The sequence below is a fragment of the Brachycentrus maculatus genome, unplaced genomic scaffold, assembly GCF_059751285.1.
Source record: "Brachycentrus maculatus isolate JH-2025_06_01 unplaced genomic scaffold, ASM5975128v1 h1tg000173l, whole genome shotgun sequence".
NCBI classification, from domain to species: Eukaryota; Metazoa; Arthropoda; class Insecta; order Trichoptera; family Brachycentridae; genus Brachycentrus; species Brachycentrus maculatus.
This window is the reverse complement of record NW_028280926.1, coordinates 1,554,249-1,571,062: the sequence shown is the minus strand read 5'-3', so window position 1 is coordinate 1,571,062 and position 16,814 is coordinate 1,554,249. Positions and strand designations below refer to the sequence as shown.

The following is a 16,814-nucleotide window of genomic DNA, read 5'->3' as shown; positions in this document are numbered from 1 at the left end:
GCCAGAGACAAGCCATCCAAGCGTAGTTCCTCATCTATTGTACAAATATGTACAATAGATGAAAGTTTAGAGTAGAAACATTTTGTAAAAATTCTTGTTTCGCTCAAATAATCTTAAAGGTTTTACTACTAAACCTTTTTTCACATATTATGCCAAAATTGCAGAAAAATTTTAGATAAAAAATAATCTTTCAATTACGTGTACACAAAATTGTGTACATTTTCATTAAATATTATTTTCACCACGCTATACTTTTTAATCCTAGATGACTAAACGTTCATCCATGCGACGACGCCCTTCTCCAAAAAACCCGCTCCCCGCTCCCGGTAGGCTTTGTTTACGGAATGTGTTAAATGTCTCTTACATTCATTCCTAATAACCTAAACTTAAGTGTCATGTAACCAATTACTATTTGTAATAAATACCTTTGATAATTTTCACGTTTTTAATTGCATAGTCCGGCTGACTAATGTTTAGTTACTATGTATTCACAAACATAGTTTAGTTATCTAGGGTTAAAAGTTTATTTATGATTATTGTTGAAAAATTAAAAATGAATTGTGCGCGCGCACCGCGACACGTCTACACAGGTCGATATTTAAAATCAAACTGAGCAATAGTGGACATTTTGACGGTGCGCAGTTTTCGCGCAGTAATAAAGCGTCGTCGACGGTCCGCAGTAAAACGGTTTAATATATGAGACATTATTTCATTTTTTTTTTCGCTGTTTCACAGGTCGAGGTGCAGCCATGATCATTGAGTCGTTGCGTCTCTTCTATCACCTGTCGTGTTTCCAGTGCTGCGTCTGCGGTGTCCGACTCGGCGATGGTCGACTCGGAGCCGACGTGCGAGTCCGTCACAACCAGCTGCACTGTCACAACTGCTACTCCAGCGATGACGGAGTCAAGTTCAGCTGCGTCTGAGACAAACTTGTCTCTTTTCTAAATTGAAATAATTGTTGTAGAAACACCGCTTACCCCAGATTTGAAAAAACATCAATTATACCCTGAGCAATTAAGCAAAGTTAGCAACGACTGATTTGAAGAGAACAGGCACTTTGATAGAAATCTTGTAGAACAATTGCTCATACTTGTGACCTCTATAAGCGTTATGTCAAATCCGTAATACTACGAATTATCTGCGGACCATCATCGTCAGTCGTTGTGAGGATCGTCTTTATTGATGGACAAAGATTAATGTAAAATTTTAATTGTATACTTTATTTTAAAGTCATTTGGCTCACGCAAGTTGTGGCCTGTCAAATATGAAGTGATGGGTTAACGTTCGCTTAAAATTTTTAAAAGATAAAGTAATGTCAACATGTTGAGGAAATATCATACAATATTGTAATTAATTATTTTTTACATAATATTTCCTAGTTTTTAAAGTATCTAATACATTTTGTTGGGTTTGATAGATAAACAAAATATCCACAAAATCGGAGAGAGATTTCATAAATCATACCGGATACCTAAGCCGGGTATCCGGTATAATTTATGAATAATCTACATTTTATTAGATGACAATTGATTTCTAAATATTTATTTTAAAAATCCCAGTGTTGTAGTAGGTGCCTACATAGTGGTAGGAAAGAAAAGAGTCTCATAAAAAATGTTTATCATTGATTTTTTGGATGGTTGTATAACATGTTAAGTTGAATTTTACTTGTGGTTGGAAAAAAACTGTGATAAATGTGAAAGTGAAATAAAAAAAGAGCTAAACAGAAAATGGACAATAAAAGTGCAGTTAACACAATAACTGAAGGACTGAAAATTTACCAATAGTGTATTTTGCGAAGGCGGTACTGAAACGTTTTTCTGTATAAATGTAAATAAAAACCTGCCACGGGTTGGCATTTTATGTGTAAAGGTATCCTACTTTCTTCTTAAATTATTGTTGGTTTTGTTGATAGCTTTAGTATTTAGCCTTGGAAAGATCTTTATATAGCTATTTATTGGTCGAGACGCTATCTGTTACGCTTTTGTTAAGTTACATTTGGAAGATGCCGTCACCTAGACCTGATATTGTACATCTTGTTTTAATTTTAAAAGTACAAATGACCAAATCCACATATTACATAGATAACAATGTGTATGCCATTTTTATACGTAACACAAACGTATCTGTATATTATAAGTGTAACATTTGAAGATCGAACAAGGTTTTGGGAAAGCTGAGTAGTTTATTAGTTGTGATGCCATGTACCGTGAATATTAGTTGTAAGTTTTGTTTATTGCAAATTTGTTAACTTTTCTTCATAAACTCTATGTGGGTTTCAGGTATTAAAAGATTATTTTTTTCGTATTTACGTATAAAATGCACATCTGTTCTGAATCTATTAACATGTTTCCGTTAATGCGATATCACGAACAGACTCTACCTTCCGGCATATTATTTTCTTTTGTATGATTACTTTCCTAGTGTCGAAATGGCTTATGTTGAATTTAAATCTAAATATATTTATATACAATATATATCCATTCTATGTAAATAGTAATAAAGATTTTTAATTATTAGAAAATGTAAATGATAAAACAGTAATAATCAATGTACCTATAGTAATGTTAAATATGGTGTAACAGTTATATCTGTAGACGTAAATCACAAAAATGTTTTAAGTGTGTACTTTTACAACAGTCTACATATTTTAAATAAATATTCTCATCTAAATAAATGCGTTTTTAATTATCTTATTTTCCTGGATACTTATGTTACGGCGCAATATTTGTAGCAACATGAACTACGACCCCAAGCGCCCGCTAGGGGCAGGGCGGAGTATACGCGGGGAATGTTTACGTTATATCCCTTATGAGATGAATGCAGGGGATGCTGCACACACTTGTCATTGTACTGTCATGGCTACCTGTTGAATAAACCGATTACATCCTAATTACGAGTTATTATTACCTATACCCCGTAATACTTATATAAATTTACATTGCAATCTACTTTTAAGTGGGGATCTTTATTTATTTATTTATTTTTATTCCAAATCTTGATTGAGGTGGAGTGTGCAAGTCTCTAAGATGCATATAAAATATATATTGAATAACAAACAAAGAAGAAAAAATATAAAGCATAAAATTATTGAGAGAAATAACAATAAACTAGAAACTTTTTAGGGAAATAAAATCAGAATGTAATTTTGTTTTAAAATCACTGTAACATAATTATGATGTCTACCGGTTTCAAAGCTAACAGCTTCTTTATCAAGACTGATTAATAGTTGTCTTTATCAAGATTCTACCAGTTTCGAAGCTAACCGCTTCTTTATCAAGACTGATTAATATTAATCAGTCTTGATAAAGAAGCAGTTAGCTTTGAAACCGGTAGACATTATAATTAAGTTATAATAAAATATTTATAGTGATTTTAAAAAAGTTACATTTTAATTATAAAATGGAAAATCATAAAGTTAGTGCTTCAAATATAGATTATAAATAAAATCAGATTGATCATTTTTGAAAATAAAATACTAATCATAAAGACAAGACCTTTCAACAACGTCATATATCAAAAAACTTGATTTTTCAGATTGTTTTTAAATATTAAGAATATAATTAAATATATATAAAAAAATATCAAACCACTTATTGAACTTTTTACTGTGCCACACATCTTTTTAGGTAAAACTTGAAGGTTTTTTCTCCGTTTGAAAAATATTTAGTATATTTAAAAATAATAATAAAACAATACCTTTTCTTCAAAAAGCAACAACAACACTTTCTGCCCTATAGCGGGTAAATATTAAGTTAAAAATATGCCGCTTTTGCTGGGATATAGTACATTTTCTGCGCATTCCGAAAACATGCACAACTGAAAATTGACGATTTTTGATATATGACGTTCTTGAAAGGAGTGAGCGACATATGAAATAAATACACAATGCAAAAAATAATAACTTTTTTATAATATAAGCTTTATTTCATATTTTTTAACATTGTAATATGAAAATACATGCAAAAATAATTCAATATAAAATCAGCAACTGTTTCCGTAGACATTATTCCAAATGAGACCGATAACTTCAGTCTTCAGTCTTCAAAGATGTTTCTCGAGATTTAAGTGAACAATGTGCGGAAACGAGAAATTGAAACACAATGAATAAGATGGGAAAGGAAACATTTTTAATTTTTTCTTAAATACCATATTCCATAAATTTCCAAGTCGATTATTTAATGACTGTACCCAATTTTTAAATAAATCTTAATATCTTCTGCGGTTTTTTCAAACCCATAGGACTTTTCCTTGTATTCTATTATCTCTTTTTTAAGGATGTCAATCTCAAAATTGACAAATTTTTCATGCGCTTTTATAATTTCCAATCTCCGTAAAAGTTTCTAAAAGTAAGAAAAAATATATAAGTTACAAAAAATATTAACCAGATTGCCAGACATTATTATTACAAAAAAATATATCATCCACATATCAGCAAAAGTCATAAACTGCGAAATAAATATTTTTGATAATAGTTAGCACTAATCATCATAGTTTTTTTGCACTTAGTGCTATCTAATATTAATAATAATATATTTGGCTACTTTGTGCTATTTTGGGAAAGTGGGCAGTGCTATTTTGGGAAAATAGTACCTCAAGGGCGCTTCACTGTGATTTAATTGGGGAAAAGGAGATACTGGAAATGATTTAGCAAACAAATGCATTTTAAATGTTTTTCGAGATTCTTTTTTTCTTACTTTTTTTTATATAATTAGTAATAATTTTACTAAAGCAGAAAAGAATTCCCAATTCAACCATAGATGGCTACAGTGTCATGAGATTAATGATATGTATATGTAGTTCCAAGAATTAGAGTAGTGTGGTTGTCAATCATAGGTAGAATGGTGAATGATACATGTGTGTAAAGTGATCGCTTAGCCAGCATATGACAGGTCATAAGCCCTGTAATTGCCCAGACTTCCTTATATGTTGAGATTTGAAAAAAACTAAAAATAATTCCTAGGTGGAGAATACCCAAATTAATGAAAAAGTATTTGGACACAGTCAAAACGTAGCTTATAAGATATTGCTGTATTGTGAATGATATATGTATTAGTGTTTGGCAGTCAACATAGTAAATACCTTAATGAGATGTACAAAATCAATGCAGAGCACTAAAATAACTTGAGAATACATATACTTAACATTGTTTTCGGGTGTTTTTTTATTATTTTTTGACATCTCATCAAAGATGAAGAAGAATATGGAAGTCTGGGCATTTACGGGGCTGACGACCGTCATAGGCTGGTTTAAGTGATCACTTTACACACGTGTAACATTCACCAATTCTACCCATTATTGACAACCACACTACTCAAATTCTTGGAAGTTCTATATATTTGAACCAATTTAGAAACCTTGTTCTTGAATTAGAACTTCACTAGAGACATCTATTGGTGAGATGTAAAGAAGCTTTTTTACTAAGCAGAAACTCTTATATTAGTATGTGAGATCCGAATCCTGGATTATAATCACACACATGAGAAACGCCAGAAAATACCATTTTAATTTTTATTATTAAGCTTATAATTTGACCAGATAATTTATTTACAATATTTTGAGTGTGGAAAAAAAATATATATATAATATGAGAAAAACTCCTGAAATTGGAGATAATCCAGATTTTGTGAACAAGTATTTGGACACACTCAAAATGTTGGTTGTTTTTTTCCATCAGTCCCGACCCTAATTAGTATACTAATCAGGTTCGTATACTAAGCACAAGTAACCGCAACCAAATTTCAATCTGTACAATGCTTTTTGGCGTCTCTGGCGCTCCACCAAAAGTAAACAAATAGAATGCTCATAAGCGACTCTCGCTCTCTACCAACAGTATGTAAAAAACGCTTTTAAAAAGCTTCCCGCAAAAAATGTGTTGAGACAAATTAACACAGTATGCTGATAGCATTATAGTACTTTTTTATACCATGACTGCACTACAGAATCCATAATTTCAGGTCCAAAACATGAGGTTATAACTTAGAAAAATGCTACCAGCATACAAAATTCTTAAAAGTTAATAACTAGTTGAATTCACCTTTATCTCTACTGCTTCCTCCAGCGTGAAGCCATCTGCTGCAGATGAAATTGATTTTTCATCGTCAACCATTTCAATCTGAAATAATACAGATAAATGTAACTCCTTATTTTTGTTGTTCCATCAAACAAGGCAAAAAGTGTCAAAAGGCAAGTAAATTATATTTTATAATTAAAATGTAACTTTGTTTTAAAATTACTGTAAATATTTTACTATAACTTAATTATAATGTCTACATAATTTGGAATGTTTACCGGTTTTGAAGCTAACCGCTTCTTTTTCAAGACTGATTTACTAATTAGTCTTGAAATACAACTAATAAAGACAGATTTCAAGACTGATTAATAGTAATCAGTCTAGTATTAATCAGTCTTGAAAAACAAGCAGTTAGCTTCAAAACCGGTAAACATTCCAAATTATTTATAATAAAATATTTATTGTGACTATAAAACAAAGTAATATTTTAATTAAAAAATAAAAAATCACAAAGTTATTGATTCAAATATAAATAATAAAAGATATTTATTTATTTTAATTTTTAAATAAACATAGGTACTTAATAATAATACATGAATAAGAATAATACATAATATATTAACTGTGATAATAACCATTCGCTATCAATTTCTTCTTCCGAAGATTGCCGAAGCATTGCAGACGGTTCAAGTACTTTCAGCAGGTGTTGCACTTCTGGAGCCAAAATACCAGTTTTCCGCATAGGTAGTGGTCTAAGGCTAGATATGATAATTTGTTGTTACCATTTTCAGTCACAACACAAGCTATCACTTGTACTTTAGCTAATCTTTGAGTTGTGTGGCCAAGCAAACATTGAGTTGTGTGGTCAAGCAAACATTGAGTTGTGTGGTCAAGCAAACTTTGAGTTGTGTGGTCAAGCAAACTTTGAGTTGTGTGGTCAAGCAAACTTTGAGTTGTGTGCTTGAGCAAACTTTGAAGCTTAACTTCTGCTTTTGTCTCGGTTACAGAAATCTCCTCAGGTAGCACTCTTTCGAGCTTCAGAGCTTACATTGGTATATGCTCAATTTCGCATTCACCGTAAAGGCTACTGGTAGTGGCTTATGATAGAGAAAGTCCAAAAGAAGTTTCTGAGGTATCTCTATATGAGAGAGTACGGCTATGGTCCTTGGCTCTACCCGACTGAGTTTTTCCAGGGTATGCTTGGCTTGGTTTAATTATGCATTTTTATCCATTGTTGCGCGGTATGATCACGATATAAAAGATCGAAAAGGTGAAGGCGTGTTATTTCCCGTGTGATACCTGGGGACAAAAAAAAATATTACTCCCAAAACTAGGCAAAACGAGGATTTAAATTAGGTTTATTTGAAAGCTAGATAAACGTAAGAATATTGAAAATATAGAGATGTTGGGAAAAAGTTCTACTCCATGAAACTTGATGACTTTATGCAAAATCTGTGATGGTTTTTCGAACTTGCGTTTTATTTTTTTTCCAATGAAATGAATAACATGACTATTTTCATATTTACGTATCTTACCTGTGGATTTGGAAGCCATAATGAACCAAAAATAACAACGATTTTAAAAAGAATGCACTTGAAGGAACAGCGTAAAGACGTGTGGCGGTTGGAGGCGAAACAATGCGACTGAGACGGTTTTGTTGTCGCGTGCAGTTAGGTAGGTAATTTAGGGGTCGAAATTTCAAAAAATTGGCCTCAAATTGACAGTTTGAACTGGATAACAAATTCTCTTCCCAAATCACTTATAATTAACCATTTCCATGTCATTGGGTTTTTACCTTTAGTAGTTCGTAATATCGCTCCTGCAAGACCGTGAGTCAGCTGTCAAATGTCAGATTATAGACCATAGAAACCTTACATATTCATAAATGGGTAGTTCATTACCTACTTACCAAGTTCTTTTTTTTTCAAATCAGTACCTACCTTTATCTGCAAAATGTAGAAAAGCCAATGCTGTTGTGGTTTCACAGAATATCTAATGTGCGGTTCTCACTTGTTTAAACTATAAATCCGGGATATTCCCGTGTGTGAGTGTCGTCTTGAAATTAAAGAAGAAGATCTGTATCCATATTTTTGGATACCCCTTAAATGTCGGCTACCTGAGCTTCATATCAAATCTTCTCAGAATATTTTAACATTCCATTTAATACTTAAATCCCACCTTTATTTATCTTCCCTAACAAACCTTTACAAAAATTGAACAGGAAATTTCTTGAAACTCATTTGTGAAAGTGTATTGTATATGTAAAATAACTAGCTTATCAAATAAATATTATGGATAAAAGTAATCTCACTAACAGGAATACCAATATTTTAAAAATTAAATGCAATCCCTTCAACAAAAAAAAATAGCAGCAATCTCTTCAAACAAGCCCAATCCCATTTAACATTCCAAATTCGTGAGAAATTATATTTACTAAAAGAAAAAAACGTTCAGGTTTTTCTTGCTTGGATTCCAAGCCACCATGGCATTTCGGGAAATGAAAAAGCCGACTTTCTAGCTAAGGAAGCCATTTTAAATTGAACTACGAGTTTCTATAACTAAGCAACATATTTCATAGGTAGCGCCATTTTTTTTTTAAATCTAGAAAAGTGTAAATAATAAACAATTGACACTGTCTGGAACACTCCTGGGTGAATGGCCATAAAAAAGAAAAAGAAGAAGAATCAGTACCTACCCTAAAAAAAATGTGTAAAATACTTTATTCATCTATGGTCAAAATGACGCTTGATTGCTGAAGAAGGCGTTTGTGCCTGTTAACCTCGATTATCGTTTCCTTCTAAATTTCAAGGTATGTGCAACAACTCTGCTCAAATTATGTTCTGCCACGTTAAGAAGAAGTTTTATTACCGTAGTACATTATTTTGTCCCTTAACGTATTTTGAAAATCATTTCGCAGGTGAGTGCGGCGTCTGTCATATATGGGGCGATCGCCGAGTCCACGACGGAGAGATGACAAAAGGGACGACAAAAGAGACAGGGAACGGGATCGGGACAGAGATAGGAGGAGACCGCGGAGCAGAGAGAGAGTGAGATCACGATCTAGGGACAGAGACAGACGCCGCCGCTCCGTAGACAGGAGAAGAAACCGCTCGAGGTCCGACTCGTCGGAACGACCTGCCGGCTCGAGCAAGCCGCCGCCCAGGCAGAACGTTCACGAGAGACCGGCCATAACGCAAGCCGATTTGGAAGGAAAGTCACCCGAGGAACAAGAGATGATCAGGATGATGGGATTTGGCGGTTTCGATTCGACCAAAGGTAAGAAAGTCGAGAACAATGACGTCGGAGAAGTCCAGGTTGTCCTGAAGAGAAAATATCGCCAGTACATGAATAGGAAAGGCGGCTTTAACAGGCCTCTTGACTTTGTCGCGTGATACACTGTTATACTTGTTACTTGTTGATATTAAGTTATTTCGAGGTTACTGTTTACTTGCAATTGTATCAGCTTATCTCCTTCAAATGCGATGCAATAGTAGATATATCAGTGCTGTATCACGCGTCTCTTGTTTGAAATGTACAGGGTATCAATATTTTGTATTTGCTCAGACACTTGTTTGAGTGACGATCTCCAAACGTTATTATTATAAGAACAAGACAATGAGTATGTGACAATAGTTGAAGGAAAAAATTATGAAGATTTAAGTTAACTGATAGTAAATCTATGCATGAGGGCATTAAGTGTTCACAGAAATCTCTAAATCTATATATTTTTAGTTTCTTCACCTGGAGATTACATAATTTATTATGAATTCTAGTCTATGGTAAGAAAAAGTAGATCCCGATGAATTTGTGTAGCGCCATAATGTAAAATACTACCTCAGGCGCATTTCAGACGATGTTGTTGAAATATAATAAAAAATTACAGGTATGGAGATTGCTGTGTTAACTTTTAATGCTCTTATATTTGCTTATATGAAGCGCAGGAGTGATCACCTTGCCTTCATGAAGGAAACGATCGAGGTAACACTGCGTCACTACGATGCAGTGCCCTATGCACCATTGGGTGTTGATGAGGGTTGAAATATAGAATATTCCTGTAGCTAAATAGTGAGGATAACTTTGTTTAGAATAATATTAGAATTCGTCAAGTCACACTTCGGCTGTCCAAATTTAAAACACAGTAAGGGACATTTTTTTGTAGTAGGTTTTTTTTGCATTTTTGGACTAAGTAGAGTCTACTTAGTCCATTAATGCAAAAAAAACATACTACAAAAAAAATGTCCCTTACTGTGTTTTAAATTTGGAGAGCCGACTTTACCCTTTGTTTTTTTTTTTTACGGACAGTACATATTTTGTTGATGGATCATTTCAATTTAAATAAGTTGTACTTATTCACATTGTGTAGATTCAGTCAGTCGTGAGAATAATCCAAAATGATGTAAGAAAAAATATTTAATTTAATATAAAATTTTTCACTAAGGTTGACATCTTATTCAGGTTCATTTCTCATCACCTTGTTTGTTATTTATTTCACAATATTCAAACTTCAAACTAACCATTTTAAATTGTTGGGTAATACAATATCAAAAATTAAACACGGTTATTGGATTGAATTCTACTTTTATTTAGATATATATAATAATATGTGACGCGTTTCGTCTTATTAAGACATTATCAAACACGCTGAGTGTTTTTGATAGTATCTTAATAAGACGAAATGCGTCACATATTATCATATATCGCTCACTCCTTTCAACAACGTCATATATCAAAAATCTTGATTTTTCAGGAGATCGTTTTTAAAGTTTAAAAATATAATACGATGTATTAAAAATAAATATCAAGCCACTTTTTTAACTTTTTACTGTGCAACAGATCTTTTTAGGTAAAACCTGAAGGTTTTTTCTCCTTTTGAAAAATATTTAGTTTATTGAAAAAAATAATTAAACAATACCTTTTCTTCAAAATGCAAAAACAACACTTTCTGCCCTGTAGCGGGTAAATATTAAGTTAAAAATATGCCGGATTGCTGGGATATAGTACATTTTCTAGGCATTCCGAAAACATGCACAACTGAAAATTGGCGATTTTTGATTTATGACGTTCTTGAAAGGAGTGAGCGATATATGTAAATAAATGTAGAACTCAATCCATTAACCGTGTTTATTGGATTGAGTTCCACCAACCAAATTCCACCAACTGTCTGCAGTTACAATAAATAACCATTTTAACTTCAAACTAACCTTCTCTCATACTCGTTGTCTTGTTACTGTTCTCTGTTTGAATTGAACTTCCACACACTGCCTTACCTTTGCCGAAGTTTGTGATTTAATGTTTATTGAACTAGAAAATTGATGTTGCGCAATTTTATTTATTGTTTACTTCAACCAGTTGTACAACCAGACATAACTATGTGTAAATACCTTATATTTCTTTAACTAACCTTCCACATTCATTATTTCTTCAAAAATAATTATTACTGACCTTCAAACTGCCGAATAAGTGTTAATCCCGTAAAATTACACTTCATATTATTGAACACTGAACATAGATATTATTTTAATCTAAAAATATTGTGAATGTATTGTGTTTTTAAATTGGCTTTATATATTTATCTTCTTGTTAAATACAACAGCAATAAAGCCACATTATGTTTGTTTAAACAATCCTAAAATTATGGTCAATATTCTCACTAATTACAGTAACAAAATTGTTGCATTAAATATTTTACACCACAATATATTCTTGAATGTAATATTATTTTATTAAAAGGTTTTTTTGAAAGGCCAATTATTGTATTTTTGATATTCAAATTAGTATTTATTTCATTAATTGATTCGGCAGTCGCTTTGTGGTAAAATCTATCCGTTTTTGATTAAAATTTTACTTAGTAAATACCACTATTTCTTAAAATCTACTGTGATGCATTCCGCATGATTATAAGGTGTTTGAAAATCATGCAGAATGCATCGAAACGGTGATTTTAAGAAATAGTGGTACTTACTAAGTAAAACTTAAATTAAAAATAGTATTTATTTAATTTCTCATTTTACCCCCCTTTTTAACAAAATGAATATGGAATATGTACTAAAATTACAACAGTAATTTTAAAACAAAATAGAAATTAATATATATACAATCACTTCTTTTTAAATCTCACCACGAAAATAACTAGGTCCAAGATGTTTTCTCGAAATTCTCTTCTTGGCTTGCATAAAATTTTCTTTGTCACATTTTCAAGTTGCGTTGTTGTATATTACATTTCAAATCTCAACTTAGTTTTAAGCCCGTGTAGTAAGTAAGCCCGTTATTGCAGTTGCCGTGTCGCGCTCTTTTGCCCGCACGGTATCCAGATATGTTATTTATAACAAACCAAGAGGCAGCGCCTGTTTATAACCTGTTAATTGAATTTTCGAAGTCAATAAATTCTCAGCCATTTGTGAGATATAGCTGAATCTTGTAACCAATATTGCGAGTGTGTGTAACTCAATTATGGCGGTAAAGGCAACCCTTCTACTTTCTATAATCTAATGTATTTTAATTCACAAGATAAATCTTTATTTGGCATTGAATATAAAGATTTGTCTTAGTAAAAAAAAATATAGCCATACGAGAGATTATAAATAGGAGTTTCTCTTTTTTCGCAGTGTAAATAAATGAGTTATGTATTCTTGGAATATTGACTAATGCCATGTTTAGTTTGTGAGCTCTAACCCTCGTTAACAGTCGGTAAATCAAGCGCTGTCTGTCAAACCAATCGCACCTCAATATGAATCAGGATTTATTAGTTATACAATACATTTTATATTATACATTTCCAGATGTTACATATTATTACATATATTATAATATAAAAATATATCTAATTTTTATACAGCCATAATAAATAGTAATATTTTTTAGACACACATGAAATATAATACATAGTTTTTATGCGGGAATATTGTAATGTAGAAAGTGTGTGTCTAAAATTTGTTAAACTGATTACCTCAAAGCAAATATTTATACACATTTTAAACTATATATAATATTGAGCTATTGATGACTTTTTTTAATTCAGTAATTCCATTAAACATAAATTGTCAAGACAAAATTGTAACATTTTAATTAACTTCTGTTAATTTAATATTTTTTTCCAAAAGGAAGACTTTTTGTAGTATATTACTCGACTACTAATAATGCAATAATATTTTAAAATCCATCATTCCGACAATCATGGCTCAATATTTTTTCTCCATTAAAAAATAGTATTAATTAGATTTCTGTTATTTGAGAATTTACTTTAATAAATCCTCAACGATGTGATACTAAACTTTGCCTTGGATATTTGCAAAAACGGATAAACAGCTTCCGTACTTCTATGTCCTTGGATAAATATTTTCACATAACGTGATTCATACCACATGTATATACCACAAACTACTTATAATGAAATACATAAATAGATTGAATTAAGTTTTTTTTAAATCTATTTAAGTAACAAATTTCCCATCATTTTATATTCTTGTTAATTCTTGACATGCAATTATGAAATTATATACTTTGGTTCCAACCTATTTCAAACAATTATAATTAGATATTTGTGGCTTTTCTAGTGCTGCAATAAAAAATGTTCATGAATTTTAGGTTTTTCATAATGTATACAATTGGCAGTGTCATTAAATTCAGATAGTCTAACCCAAAATAGCCAAATAAATGACAACTTTTGTATTGTAATGTTAATTAGAATCATATAAAAAGAAACCAAAAAAATTATAGTTACACAAATTATTATTGTACAATTAAATAAAAAAATGAATTGTTTATGAAATAAATTATTAAAATACTTACGTTTTCTTTTAGTTATTTATTTACCTGGTATCCTAGCATGAAGTGGTTTCAGCTTTTTTTGTGCTATAAAGACAATATAAGAGATTCTTCAATGTCCATTGTGAATAAGCTCTCTCTGTCGATGTATCTGGAGTATAGTTATCGGTTCTTCTTCTTGGTTTCTGTACAAACAATTAAGGTAAGTATTTCGCAAGACGTTCATTCAGGTAATTTGGTTCTACTGCTCATCCTCCATTTGTCCGCCTCTGTAGTGTAATGGTCAGCACGCTCGGCTACCGTTCTGGAGGTCCCGGGTTCGATTCCCAGGGGGTCAAATAAATAAAAGTGATTTTTCACTCTAATATCTATTCAATATTACCCTGGACTGGTACCTGAAGCGGAGGGCTGATCATCTTTCCTTCACGTGTTAACAATCAGGATAACACTCGTTTATATGATGCAGTCCCCTATGCACCATTGGGGTGCGGATAAGGGTTTGAAGAAGAAGAAGTTCATCCTCGCAGATGCCTCCGTGTGTAATGGTTAGTGTGTTAAGCTACAGTGCTGGAGGTCCCGGGTTCGATTCCCAGGGGGGGAGGGAAAATAAATATTAGTGATTTTACACTATAATATTTATTCAATATTACCCTGGACTGGTCCTTGAAGGGCAGCCTGTACCTTGCCTTCATATAAGTAACAATCAAGATAACACTGCGTCAAAACGAAACAGTGCCCTATGCACCGTTGAAGAAGAAGTTTATCCTCGTAGAGAAGTATTATTGTAAGGGCAGTTCTAGATTTACAAACATTTTTTTTTAGAGAAATTTTTGTGTTTTTATTATTTAATAAATATTTCAATTTCATGCTATTTCTGTGAGCCTAAGCGGCTCATTATTAGAAATAGGTATCAAATTGTGGTAGAGTGGGTTCGAACCCTACTCTTACTTAAGGGCCCGCGACACTAACCACGGGACCACAACCCGACACTACAATATAACGAAAATAACAATGTTTTTAGAATAATATTGTAAAAAATATTCTTTAAATATGATCTTTTCAGTTTGATGTAAAGAGTGTTGTAGTATTGCAGAAATGTCACAAAAATGATATACATTGCATAGTTTACAAGATTATTAAGTATGCAGGGTATTGGCAACAGATAATGATAACGGTAAACGTTTGATAACATTATCCGCAATCACAATAAGCGGATTCTAAATTATGATGACCGCAGTATATTGGTATTTAGGACACTGCATGGGATCGATGGAGTCCTAACTAATTACACGAATCAATGTTATCAGTCTTACAAGTACCAGAAAAGGTAATTAATTCCTAATGAAGAGTTAGAAACTTAATTTATTTTATAGAATTGAATTCAAGGTAATAAAAGTAGCCAAATACATTATCCACGATACACTATGGAGGTGGAAACATTATAAAAGATATAAGTATAGTACATAAATTAATGATCATACATACATCAGCAAAACAATGTATGATAGATGTTCGAATAGTGAAAGGAATGCAAAGCTTAGATAAGCACTATTGATAAAATTAAGAAAGGTGTGTTGAGATGGTTTGGATATGTGGAACCAATGAGTGAGGAAATAACAGTAACACAAATTTATGAGGCGAATGTAGTTGGAAAAAGGAACAGAGGAAGACCGAGAAAAACTTGCTACGATCAGGTATGTAAAATACTTGAAAGTATGACAACCTGACGGTTAAGAGTTGAAATAATCAGCGGGTATGTATGAGGAGATGCATAAACATGTAAGAGGCAAGAAGGATGTTTGCATAGACAGAGTGGTGGGGCATTTTATTCTCTCTGCCTACCCTTACGAAGAAGCGGCATGATGGTAAGTTAGTAGGTTAAATTAAATGCATTCTTCTGAGCTCTATCTGCAACCAAGAGGTGCAAAGGATACCACATTGGATTGAGGCGGTGTCAACTAAATTCCAAATTCATGAACACAGGAATGGATTACTCTTGTTGAAATGTAAATAACTTAAGTGAAAGAGCTCACATCAATGGTATATGAAAGAGGAAGTAGTAGGTATTAAAACATAACCAATTTTTTTAACAACCCCTATCTTAGAATCACTATCTTCTTGCACTGTAACGCAGTCATTAACTCACCAAGCTGGTGATAATAATAATAATAATAATTTGTATAGTGCCATTTTCGTAAAATACTACCTTAAGGGCGCTTATAAAGACATGGATAGTAATAATAATAAGAATAGGTTGATGATGATAATGATAAACAAAAAATAAATAGATTAAAACGTCGTCAATCGGTCTCGGGCCGTCGAGTCTGGAGCGGGAAAAGATGAGCCGACAAATAAAAACGCCTTCCTCTTGATCCCATGGGCTGGAGAATGGCCAAGGTGTTGGGCAAGACGCCTTCCTGAGCGATGGTCGTCATGATGGAGGGCAGTTTGTTGAGCTCCTCGTCATTGTGGATGGCCAACTTCCAGACTAGCACAGTTCAAATGGGACTTCACTTTTATCCTCTTTTGCCGCCGATCCGTGATCCGATATGAGGGTTTTGTCTCTGAGGTTTTCTGCTTTCGCTTTTATACGAATGGGATACTCATTATATATTTTTCAACCAACAAGACTGTTCAAAATAACGGCTCTTTACTTCATAAAAAAATAATTGTTAAGAAAATATAAAATTAAAGACGGTATAATAATAACTAGGCTTACCATAATTATGAAGCTCTAAACCGGGACAGGTAGATAAAAAAAAAACAAGTACAGTGGTACCTTTTATAACGAGCATAATTCGTTCCAGCATCTTACTCGTTAAGCGAAACATTTTTTGTTGCTCGTCAAAATGTTTAGATAATTGGACCTATTTATGTCGTATAACTCCGTTCTTTAATTTTTGATGCAAAAAAAGCTTTTTTGAGTGACAGTGAGGGTTTTATTCTTAGATACATTGATAATTATCTACTGTAATATATAGATGGCAGAAATTTTATTAGTATGATTATATTTCTTACCTAAAGGGCTCGTGCATGCATT

The 16,814-nt window shown here is 32.4% G+C and overlaps 2 protein-coding genes and 1 long non-coding RNA gene across 7 annotated transcripts in view; 2 read left to right on the top strand and 1 right to left on the bottom strand.

Annotated features, from left to right (window-relative positions):
* smash (smallish) overlaps positions 1-2,668 on the top strand; it is a 254,304-nt gene extending 251,636 nt beyond the window's left edge. For all 5 annotated transcript variants that reach the window (XM_088262088.1, XM_088262087.1, XM_088262085.1 and 2 more), the window contains one exon: positions 736-2,668. In XM_088262088.1, coding sequence (XP_088118214.1) covers positions 736-923 — 188 coding nt within the window. In that variant the 3' untranslated portion in view covers positions 924-2,668. The remainder of the gene's footprint in view (positions 1-735) is intronic.
* A 1,456-nt stretch (positions 2,669-4,124) lies between these two features.
* Positions 4,125-7,857, bottom strand: LOC148308199 (uncharacterized). Its single transcript, XR_015837705.1, has 3 exons — positions 7,806-7,857; positions 6,035-6,112; positions 4,125-4,340 (listed from the first exon to the last, which is right to left on the bottom strand). It is a non-coding gene; the product is annotated as an uncharacterized LOC148308199 (long non-coding RNA).
* An 885-nt stretch (positions 7,858-8,742) lies between these two features.
* On the top strand, positions 8,743-13,100 carry ytr (U4/U6.U5 small nuclear ribonucleoprotein 27 kDa protein yantar). Its single transcript, XM_088262158.1, has 2 exons — positions 8,743-8,819; positions 8,928-13,100. Exon 2 carries the CDS (start codon positions 8,950-8,952, stop codon positions 9,400-9,402), a length of 453 nt encoding a protein of 150 aa, XP_088118284.1. The 5' UTR covers positions 8,743-8,819; positions 8,928-8,949; the 3' UTR covers positions 9,403-13,100.
* The last annotated feature ends 3,714 nt before the right edge of the window (positions 13,101-16,814 follow it).